The sequence below is a fragment of the Triturus cristatus genome, chromosome 5_1 (assembly GCF_964204655.1).
Source record: "Triturus cristatus chromosome 5_1, aTriCri1.1, whole genome shotgun sequence".
In the NCBI taxonomy this organism is placed as follows: Eukaryota; Metazoa; Chordata; class Amphibia; order Caudata; family Salamandridae; genus Triturus; species Triturus cristatus.
In genome coordinates, this window is record NC_140587.1 from 126,991,233 (window position 1) to 127,003,493 (window position 12,261).

General features: G+C 45.9%; 1 protein-coding gene across 3 annotated transcripts in view; it reads right to left on the bottom strand.

The window, feature by feature from the left end:
• Positions 1–12,261, bottom strand: part of LOC146830366 (uncharacterized) — a 138,765-nt gene that overhangs the window by 42,596 nt on the left and 83,908 nt on the right. For all 3 annotated transcript variants that reach the window (XR_014961421.1, XM_085604555.1, XM_085604556.1), the window contains exon 13: positions 2,467–2,597. Coding sequence is in view for 2 of the 3 variants with exons in the window: in XM_085604555.1 (XP_085460681.1) it covers positions 2,467–2,597 (131 nt within the window). In the remaining variant the exon portion in view is untranslated. The remainder of the gene's footprint in view (positions 1–2,466; positions 2,598–12,261) is intronic.

A 12,261-nucleotide genomic window follows, 5' to 3' on the forward strand; every position in this document is an offset into this window, starting at 1 on the left:
GTGATATAGTTCAATCTTTGACCCCAATGACATCACAGGGTTGACCCACTGACCCCTAGCTAATCAGCAGCCTCTTGTTTTGTACTGAGAAGTTGTGGAAAGGGCAACAAAGGGAACTACTGAAAGTAAACAGGCCTCGACCCCGGAGTACTTCCAGCCTTCATGACCCCTGAGACTAGGGGTGGCAAAAGTGCTGCCAGGGTTAGCAGTCCTGTGTGGCTGCCTGTGAGTGAAGGATGAGCTCCCTCTATCTGTGTCACTGTCAGTGGCTGAGGGCTGATTCCCCGTCATGGAGTCACTGTCTGTGGCTGAGGACTGATTTCCCCCTCCTATTGTCAGTGGCTGAGTGCTGATTCCCCGTCATGGAGTCACTGTCTGTGGCTGAGGGCTGATTTCCGCCTCCCACTGTCAGTGGCTGAGGGCTGATTCCCACTCCTGGTGTCACTGTCAGTGGATGAGGTCTGATTCCCACTCCTGGAGTCACTGTCAGTGGCTGATGGCTGATTCCCCCTCCTGGTGTGACTGTCAGTGGTTGAAGGCTGATTCCCCCTCTGGAGTCACTGTCAGTGGCTGAGAGCACATTCCACCCTCTAGAGTCACTGTCAGTGGCTGAGGGCTAATTTCCCCTCTGGAGTCACTGTCAGTGGTTGAGGGCTGATTCCCCCTCCCAGAGTCACTGCCAGTGACTGAGGGCTGATTCCCACCCCCTGTGTCACTGTCAGTGGCTGATGGCTGATTCCCACTCCTGGTGTCACTGTCTGTGGCTTAGGACTGATTTCCCCCCTCCTGGTGCCACTGTCAGTGGGCTGATTTCCCCTCCCGATTCACTGTCTGTGGCTAAGGACTGATTCCCCCTCCTGGAGTCACTGTCTGTGGCTGAGGACTGATTTAGCCCTCCTGCTGTCAGTGGCTGAGGGCTTATTCCTCCTCCTGGCATCATTGTCAGTGGCTGAGGGCTGATTCCCCCTGCTGGAGTCACTGTCTGTGGCTGAGGACTGATTTTTCCCTCCTACTGTCAGAGGCTGATCATTGATTCCCCGTTCTGGAGTCACTGTCTGAATCTGAGGACTGATTTACCCCTCCTACGGTCAGTGGCTGAGGCAGATTCCCCATCCTGGAGTCACTGTCTGTGGCCGAGGACTGATTTCCTCTTCTTACTGTCAGTGGCTGAGGGCTGATTGCTCCTCCTGCAGTCACTTTCTGTGGCTGAGGGCTGATTTCACCCTCCCAGTGTCAGTGTCCGAGGGCTGATTCCCCTTCCTGGTGTGACTGTCAGTGGTTGAAGGCTGATTCCCCCTTCTTGAGTCACTCTCTGTGGCTGATGACTGATTCCCACTCCTGGAGTCACTGTCAGTGACTGATAGCTGATTCCCCCTCCTGGAGTCACTGTCAGTGGCTGAGGGCTGATTTCCCCTCTGGAGTCACTGTCAGTGGCTGAGGGCTCATTCCCCCTTCTAGAGTCACTGTCAGTGGCTGAGGGCCGATTCCCCCTCCTGGACTCACTGTCTGTGGCTGAGGACTGATTTCCCCTCCTACTGTCAGTGGCTGAGGGCTTATTCCCTGCCCTGGAGTCACTGTCTGTGGCTGAGGACTGATTTCCCCCTCCTACTGTCAGAGGCTGAGGGCTGATTCCCCGTCCTGGAGTCACTGTCTGTGGCTGATGACTGATTCCCACTCCTGGAGTCACTGTCAGTGGCTGATAGCTGATTCCCCCTCCTGGAGTCCCTATCAGTGGCTGATAGCTGATTCCCCCTCCTGGAGTCCCTATCAGTGGCTGAGGGCTGATTTCCCCTCTGGAGTCACTGTCAGTGGCTGAGGGCTCATTCCCCCTTCTAGAGTCACTGTCAGTGGCTGAGGGCTGATTTCTCCTTTGGAGTCACTGTCAGTGGCTGAGGGCTGATTCCCCTTCTCGGAGTCACTGCCAGTGACTGTGGGATTCCCACACCCCATGTCACTGTAGGTGGTGGTTGGCTGATTCCCCCTTCTGGAGTCACTGTCAGTGGCTGAGGGCTGATTTCCCCTCTGGAGTTACTGTCAGTGGTTGAGGGCTGATTCCCACTCCTGGTGTCACTGTAAGTGGATGATGGCTGATTCACCCTCCTGAAGTCACTGTCAGTGGCTGAGGGCTGATTCCCCCTCCCGGCGTCACCATCAGCAGCTGAGGTCTCATTCCCACTCCTGTGGAGTCGCTGTCAGTGGCTTATGGCTGATTCCCGCCCCTGGAGTCACTATCAGTGGCTGAGGGGTGATCCCCCCTTCCTGGTGCCACTGCGACTGAGGATTGTTGCCCATTACTTTTCTCACTGTCTGTAAGTAGGGGTTCATCTCCTGCACCAGTGTCACTGCCTGCGACTGAGGGCTGAACTCCGTGCCCGGTGACTCAGGGCTGTCCTTATGTCACTGTCTGTGACTTACAACTGGTTTAACATCTCTATCCTAACACACGGACCCTTACTCACACCGTACCTGTTTGGCGGATGGCAGGCCCCGGTTGCCCGGTGCTTCAGGGCTGCCAGCCGTGATGCCAGCTCAGCCTGGGAGATGGGTTCATGCACCCTGCGCATCAGCAGCTGCCCGGTCTCGTAAAGCCGCAACACCTGGAGGAGGGACAGAAGAGGTGGACAAATTTACACCAACATTTTATCATCTCCTTCCTCGACGGAAGAACACAGAGAGTCCGCCTACCACCGTACAAGTCAGAGGCCACCGAAGTCATCTGTGGCGTCCCCCAAGGATCCTCGCTGAGCCCCACCCTCTTCAACGTCTACATGAGCCCCCTCGCGGCCATCGCACGCCAACACAACCTCAGCATAATCTCCTACGCCGACGACACCCAGCTGATCCTCTCCCTGACCAACGACCCCGCCGCCGCAAGAGCCAACCTGCACGAAGGGATGAAAGAGGTAGCCGAGTGGATGACGACCAGCCGCCTGAAACTGAACTCAGACAAGACGGAGGTCCTCATCCTGGGCTCTTCACCCTCCGCCTGGGACGACTCCTGGTGGCCTCCCGCCCTGGGCACCGCACCCAAACCGACAGACCATGCACGCAACCTGGGCTTCGTCCTGGACTCCTCCCTCTCCATGACCAGACAAGTCAACAACGTCTCCTCGGCGTGCTTCAACATCCTACGCATGCTACGGAAGATCTTCTGGTGGATCCCCACCGAGACCAGGAAGACAGTCACCCAGGCCCTCGTCACTAGCCGACTGGACTACGGCAACGCCCTCTACGCCGGTACCACCGCCAAGCTCCAGAAGAGACTCCAGCGGATCCAGAACGCCTCAGCCAGACTCATCCTCGACATCCCACGAACCAGCCACATCTCCGGACATCTGAGAGACCTACACTGGCTCCCCGTCAACAAAAGAATCACCTTCCGCCTCCTCACCCACGCACACAAAGCCCTACACGACCAAGGCCCGAGCTACCTCAACAGCCGAATCAACTTCTACGCTCCCAAACGCCACCTCCGGTCAGCCAACCACGCCCTCGCCGCGGTCCCCCGCATCCGAAGAGCGACTACAGGAGGAAGGTCCTTCTCCTACCTGGCCGCCAAGACCTGGAACTCCCTCCCGACCGACCTGCGCCTGACCCAAGACCACCTCTCCTTCAGGAAGAAGCTGAAGACCTGGCTGTTCGAGCAGTAGCGGCACCCCCCCTACCCCCAGCGCCTTGAGACCCTACGGGTATGTAGTGCGCTTTAGAAATGTCTTTGATTGATTGATTGATTATGATATCCAGGGTGCCATATCGTGCCAAAGGCCACCTTACGATGCTTTCGTGTTCATGCTGCCTAGAGGTGGGTGAGCCACTGATGGCTCTAGCTAGATGCCTGGCTCAGCTCGAGGTCCTCTTGGGTACTCAAGCCCAAAATGAGCCGAGCCTTCATGTGGCTTGTGCCTGCCGCCCACACTCTAACCTCATGACCCAAGAATTAAAGACAAACATTAACGGTTGATGTAAATGCAGGAGTGATACATAGATACCCATGTAGTGGCTGAATTGCACAATATGAAAACAGAAAACTTGGCCTCCCCGAATGACTAAAGTGTGTCATTCGAGGCAAATATTTTATTTCACTCTGCCTCTTTTTCTTCATTATCACAACAGGACCTTGAAATTAGTGAGTTCAGGGTGTGCCCTGTAAAAAACAGCCTGTCTTGTGTTTGATTTAATAGACCAGGGACTCTTTAACATGGCCACTGGAATTATGTGGCAGTGGAGCACCAAATTATGCAACAGTTTTGACTAAATTATGTGGCAGGAAAAGGTAAATTATATGGCATAATGTGCCACATTTTTTTATAGTATTGCTTCATTATTTTGTCATTTTTGCTCTTGGTAAAACTGTCTGGGAAAAGATTTGACCTAATTATTACCAGTTTAACAACCAAATACAGAAATAAGCAAATGAAAGGTGACCAGTTTTTCCTTTGAAAAGGACCTTTCACTGTGCACAAATGCCTATTGCCATGTTTTTAGTAAATTTTGATCTGTTTGAGCTAAAAACTAATTTTTTCCTTAATATCTGCAGATTATGCAGTAGGTGACAGATTATCACTGCCTAACATACAGAACCCTACACACAGTGTACCTGTTTGGCAGAGGGCAGACTGGCAAATGTGGCAAATCCATAATCATGCGGAAAAAAACAGTGTTTGCAAAATCGCATAATTCCAGTGGCCTTGACTATAATATTGCTCCATTTGTTTTAAGAATTTAGGCCACATACTCAACTGACTTGATTCTTAGTTCACTAATGGCATTGTCGGGGAAGGGGTGGGGGCAGGATTGTTTCTAAGTTGATGTTCAAAAGCGACCACTTTGAATAAACACCTCTCAATGCAGTGAAATAATCCGATGTACTAAGGTAAACACTTCTAAATGTTGAATAAATACACGTTTTTGAAGATTAAAGAGTCTTTATAATATTTTTACATGAGGTTTTTTGCATTATTTGCATGCCAGTATTTTCATGGCTTGGCTCGCCCCAAACCAAACCCGTCGCTCAGCTCTCCCAGTTAATTTGTAGGTTTGTCCACTTCTAATACTGCCCAAATATCTACCTCTGAGTGCATTTCAGTGATATGACTCGATCAGAGAGGCTATGAGGGTGTCATACAAGGATCACTGACATAACATCAATGTAAAACATATCGATAAGAAAATATAGACAACAAAAATATCGACTCCAATACTTAAGAAGATAAGTACAAAAATATTGAATAAAAAATATTGATGAAAAAAACTAGATGTATAAAAAATCGATTTATATATATATATACTAAAATAATATATATATAATATATTAAATATTAATATTAATTTTAATAAAATAAATTTACTTTAATATACATTTTTACAAGATATAATAAACTTAACTTAAAATAAATAAACACACAATCATTTATACATATATATATATATATATATCACAAACTATCATCTTTAAATTATTTTAAAACTTTAATATTATATAAAAAATAATATATATGTAAATAATTAAAAATATAAAAAAACATTCTAGAATAAATGAAACTATGAAAAAATATTTTAACATAAATTTCCCAATACAATATATGCATCAGTTGGGAAAGTGTAGGATAGCGAAATAATTAAATTTACTATTCCAATTCCAGTGAGTGCAACAGTAGGGAAAGTGTTGGAAAGCAGAGGGGTACAAATTACTATTCCCACTCTAAAGAGTGCAACAGTAGGGAAGGTTTATGGATAGCGGTGGGGTAAAAATTACTATTCCCACTCCAAAGAGTGGAACAATAGTGTTGGATAGCGGAGGGGTAAAAATTACTATTACCACTCCGCTGAGAAAAACAGTAGGGAAAGCATTAGATAGCGGAGAAAAAAAATTACTAATCCCACTCCAGTGAGTGCAACAGTAGGGAAAGTGTTGGATAGTGGAGGGGTAAAAATTACTATTCCTACTCCAGTAAGAGCAATAGTAGGGAAAGTGTTGGATAGCGAAGGGGTAAAAATGAATACTCTCACTCTACTGAGTGCAACAGCAGGATAAGTGTTGGATAGCGAAGATGTAAAAATAACTATTCCAACTCCACTGAGTGCATGTAGGGAAAGTGTTGGATAGCAGAGGGGTGAAACTTACTATTCCCACTCCAAAGACTGCAACAGTAGGGAAAATGTTGGATAGCGAGGGTTAAAATTTGTATTCCCACTCCACTGAATGCAATAGTAGGATAAGTGTTGGATAGCGGAGGGGTAAAAATGACTATTCCAACTCCAGCTGGTGCAACAGTAGGGAAAGTGTTGGATAGTGGAGGGGTAAAAATGTTATTCCCACTCCAGTGAGTGCAACATCATGGTATGCAGCCCGCAGAACACAAAAACCAAGGACTTCGTCGCACGGTAGATAATTGTATGTACCTGGGTAATTTATTTAGCAATGAGCTGAGTTGGGTCCCTCTTGTTACAGCAGGAGCCCACCAAACAACTAGGACCGTGGACGGGCTATTTTGTTTTACATGCAAACTAGGCCCTAAGCGTGTGAGGGAACTAATTACTCTTTACAAAGCCAAATGCATCTCTATTGCAACATATGGAGCAGGGGTGTGGGGACATCATAAAAGCAGTCAGTTACAACGTTTGGGAAAAAAAATTAACCAAAAGGCTTTTGATGATGCTGAATGGTGCCCCCACCAGCCTATGTCACAAGGAACTGGGACTAGAGTTTATAGAGGACCGCATATTTTGCACCCCCCTATTTTTATGGGCTAAAATTTGGCTACCTGAAGAACTAACGTTCTCACGAGAAATAATTATAGACTGTCAAAACCTGGAAATTCCGTAAAAATACCATAGCTCCGCTTCTTGAGGGACAAATATCATGAAATAGGATTGGGGCACTTTTATGATAACCCTGAAAGCATCCCATCAAATGCTAAAGCTATTATTAAAGAGGCATTTTATTCCAGGAGCAATATGCGTTGTCCTGAACAAGCTGAGATGGGCCCACTCCAGATGTCCCCTTCCCCATTGCAATATTATCGAACATTCACTAGTAATCTGCAGACTAGATTTTATTTAACTAGATTCTGTTTATGCACTGTGTACGTTTTGTTGGCATTTCCACGTCCGAGAGGGTGGGCTGATCAACTCATACCTTGTCCGTGTGACAACATTAAAATCCAAAGCACTATGTACGTTACTGTATTCTGCACTTTATATAAAACTGCATGGAGTAAACTCTTAGTCCCACTGTTAAAGAAAATTTGCCCTAGTACATAGATTGATGGTTTTAAAAAATGTGTGCATACATTGGCTACGTATAATCAAAAGGGGGGACGTCAGAGCTTATTATTTATGGAAGTCATGTTCCTGTGCTCCTAGGCATGTCAGTATATATCAGAAGGGAACAGTTCCTCTCTATGGGCCTGAGTAGAGAGTTTCAATGACTATCTACACAAATGTGGATGGTATCTGGGGGGATCTGCAAGTTCAGATCGTAGTGCCCTCACACACCTGTTAGGGTGTCATGCTTCATCATTGGGCGCTCCTCGTCGGACCGGCGCTGCAATGTCCGACGGGCCTGGTGGCATCTTTATCGGAGATCTTTTTGATCTGAGAACGCCGTTTGGTGAGTGAGGTGTGTGGGGCTATAGGAGAAACATTGTCTTCTAAAGAGTGCAGAATGTGATTTAAAATGGCCCCTGACCTTGTTAATTCACTTTATTAAATACTCAAGGTTGGGACTAATTAAAAACGGTGAGGCTACGTATAATAAGTAAGGGTATTCGAGTAGCCTTTAGTTGATTAGGTCAACATGTATCGTGTCTGGTGCTCTAGAGTAAAGCGACACTTCTTCAGGACCGATATGACCTGACCACTAGTGGTCAGTCAAGGGATGAGAACTCCCCTTCTTAATTACAAGATCCTTAGTCTAGGGTTCTTGATATGGCGTTCCACCTAAATAGATAGTGCCAAAAAAGAGAGAGGGGGAGGGGAAGAGTATGGATACCATCAGAGACTCATACAGGTGGACTGGTCAGCTAGATTAGAAACCAGTACATCACCCTGTAGGGACCAGACAAGACCGGTCTCATATAGTAACAAATAGTTTGCGGAAAGAAAGTTAAAAATATATAAAATATAATGAACTAACGCTAGATCTACGTTAAAAACATGACATGACTGAAGTGAGAGGTGACACCACATAAAAGGGGGAAGGACACATTGTGAGAGGGATAGAAACAATTCTTACCTCCTAGAGGTTGGATGGAAGGCCTCATAGATGAGGGAAGACGACCCAACCACCTGAACGGGTATACTAAATGACAGGGAGTAGACTCGTTTGTAAGTAGAACATAAAAACATGACACTGTCAGCTGAGACATCACAGGATAAAATATAGTGAAACCAGGAGGGTGTGAATTAATAATTCGCATGCCTATGGTGTATATCAGCGTTGCTTACTCACATCACAACAGGGCGGTGTAACAGCGTTAGTTGCTCACGTAACGGGGAGGGGGGAGTGATATCCCACCTACCTATAGTGCCAAGGTCGTGTGAGGGGGGGGTTGGAGTACCTCTATGATACGTGAGGAATGGTGACGATTCGCCGTATGTGTCCCGACAATAACGAAGTGGACGGACTATGAGTGGGAAACACAAGTGTGCCGTGTCGGAAAAATAAATATTACATTTGAGTGTTTGTATGCCGTGCTCACAGTAAAAAACGGCCCAGCGGTCTTATGTATAGTTAGTGGTTATATTAATGGGCTCGTGTAGCAGTACCGGAGTAGGTGACGAGTATACAAAAGGTCTCAGAGTGTAAGACTGTGAACTGTAAACGCGTAAAGGAGAGTGCAGTAAGCCGACATGCTGTGGCTTCGTGCGGGTAATCCGCATAATTAGCGTCTATCGCAAGGGCGCGGAGATTGCAATGGAGAGTGTGCAGAGGCGACGGACTTACCCTAAGAAGGAAGTGGGTTCATAGTAGATCCTACTCGTCTTGGTCTCATCTGGATATTACCGTAGGAAGTCGGAACCCGGGATCTTAAGTTACGTTAGAACACCGGGATCTCGTGAGATTTTCCCACCCTGTACGCCATATTGTCCCGAAACGGGATGCCTGACCCTGTAGTGAAAAGTTTGGCGATTTTCACAGGACTAGCTGTCAGATGATCAATGACCACAGATCATAAGTAGAGAAATTGTATTATTAGTGATCAGAGGTTGCAAAGGTCCCTTGACAAACAATAACGTGATGTTGTAGTCGAAGCGGTGCCTGGTCTAGTTTATGGCCATAGGTTGTTTAATGATATCTTAAGGGGGAACTAGGAAAGCAAATGTTCAAGTAGTCATCATGGCGGTATGGGGATTCATCGTGTTGTTGTGTTATTAACTTCTATCCATGAAATATCATCGTTAAGGCCCTGTTTATGTGTAGAAAGGCGGAAATTCCACCTTTGTTCAGTTTCAAAAAGTTTTTGATAGGACCAAGCAGAGTTACTTTCAAGTATTGTCCAGTGTAGTTCGTTCGGTCCGTGTCGGTTGGCAATAAAGTGGGTGCTCATTTTTGTGGTGGTTCTCCCACATCGTATATTGCTCCGATGCTCCATGATTCTTGTTTTTACTGGACGTGAGGTCATGCCTATGTAGCGGAGGTTACACGGGCACGTAATCATGTAGACACAATTTCTGGAATTGCAATTAGTATGGTTTCTTTGAGTCCAAACTTTGCCTATTTCTAGATTGAGTTCTTTTGTAGCCTTTGTCAAATTGCATACTCCACATCCTCCACAGGGATAGTGACCTCTAACTGGCGATGAACCCCATAGGGTACCTTGGGCTGCTACTTTGGTACTTTTTGGGCGTGTATGTACCAAGATGTCACTTAAGTTACTTGTGCGTTTATTGGCAAACCTTGGTTTCGGTAACGATAATGTACCTGTGGCAAGAATCTTCCAATTTTTTGTGATAATTCTTTGTATTTTATTGGATTCCGGTGTGTAGGTGGTGACGCAAGTAAGAGTGTCATCCGTCTTCTTAACTCTTGGTTCCCACAGAGCCTCTCGGTTGTTGTTGAGAGCTCTTTTATTGGATCTGTTAATGATAGTGGTGGGGTAGTTGCGTGCTTTAAGGTGGTTGCTTAAAGTGGATGCCTCCTTTTTGTAGTCACTGGTCTTGTCACAGTTCCTGCGAAGACGTAGGAACTGGCCGAAGGGAAGATTATCCCTGAGGGTCTTAGGGTGGTGGCTTTCATACTGTAGAAGACTATTCCGATCCATTGGTTTTTTGTAGGTGTGGGTCGAAAGAGTGCCATCTTGTAATGTGATCGTTAAGTTCAAAAAATGGATTTGAGTCGGGGAGATGGATCTGGTAAATTTCAAGTATGGGTCTAAAGAATTCACCCAAGTAAAGAAGTTGTCGCATGAAGCCGCAGCATGTCGGCTGACTGCACTCTCCTTTACGCGTTTACAGTTCACGGTCTTACACTCCGAGACCTTTTGTATACTCGTCACCTACTCCGGTACTGCTACACGAGCCCATTAATATGACCACTAACTATACATAAGACCGCTGGGCCGTTTTTTACTGTGAGCACGGCATACAAACACTCAAATTTAATATTTATGTTTCCGACACGGCACACTTGTGTTTCCCACTCATAGTCCGTCCACTTCGTTATTGTCGGGACACATACGGCGAATCGTCACCATTCCTCACGTATCATAGAGGTACTCAAACCCCCCCCACACGACCTTGGCACTATAGGTAGGTGGGATATCACTCCCCCCTCCCCGTTACGTGAGCAACTAACGCTGTTACACCGCCCTGTTGTGATGTGAGTAAGCAACGCTGATAAACACCATAGGCATGCAAATTATTAATTCACACCCGCCTGGTTTCACTATATTTTATCCTGTGATGTCTCAGCTGACAGTGTCATGTTTTTATGTTCTACTTACAAACAAGTCTACTCCCTGTCATTTAGTATACCCGTTCAGGTGGTTGGGTCGTCTTCCCTCATCTATGAGGCCTTCCATCCAACCTCTAGGAGGTAAGAATAGTTTCTATCCCTCTCACAATGTGTCCTTCCCCCTTTTATGTGGTTTCACCTCTCACTTCAGTCATGTCATGTTTTTAACCCTGTCATGTCATGTTTTTAACGTAGATCTAGCGTTAGTTCATTATATTTTATATATTTTTTACTTCCTTTCCGCAAACTATTTGTTACTTTATGAGACCGGTCTTGTCTGGTCCCTACAGGGTGATGTACTGGTTTCTAATCTAGCTGACCAGTCCACCTGTATGAGTCTATGATGGTATCCATACTCTTCCCCTCCCCCTCTCTCTTTTTTGGCCCTATCTATTTAGGTGGAACGCCATATCAAGAACCCTAGACTAAGGATCTTGTAATTAAGAAGGGGAGTTCTCATCCCTTGACTGACCACTAGTGGTCAGGTCATATCGGTCCTGAAGAAGTGTCGCTTTACTCTAGAGCACCAGACACGAAACATGTTGACCTAATCAACTAAAGGCTACTCGAATACCCTTACTTATTATACGTAGCCTCACCGTTTTTAATTAGTCCCAACCTTGAGTACTCTTTAGAAGACAATGTTTCTCCTATAGCCCCACACACCTCACTCACTAAACGGCGTTCTCAGATCAAAAAGATCTCCGATAAAGATGCCACCAGGCCCGTCGGACATTGCAGCGCCGGTCCGACGAGGAGCGCCCAATGATGAAGCATGACACCCTAACAGGTGTGTGAGGGCATTACGATCTGAACTTGTAGATCCCCCCAGATACCATCCACATTTGTGTAGATAGTCATTGAAACTCTCTACTCAGGCCCATAGAGAGGAACTGTTCCCTTCTGATATATACATACATTGGCTACACCTGATATTTGCATTGCGGTAGCCAACTATATAAAAGTGTTGATGGCTATTAGAAAACGTTATAAGAGCTCCTGTCCTCCTTCATTTTAATCACTGTATGTAAATAATTTTATTCCTTTGGAGTTTTATTATTTGATTTTAATTTACTGATTATAATTGTTTTATATTATATGATATGATGTGACAATTTTATTGTAAACTTTAATGGTTATTTGAACCGAAATAAAGTTATTTCAGAGTGCAACAGTAGGGAAAGTGTTGGATAGCGGAGAGGTACAAATTACTATTCCAACTCCATTGAGTACAACGGTAGGGAAAGTGTTGGATAGCGTAGAAAAAAATACTATTCACACTCAAACACTTAGAAAATATATAC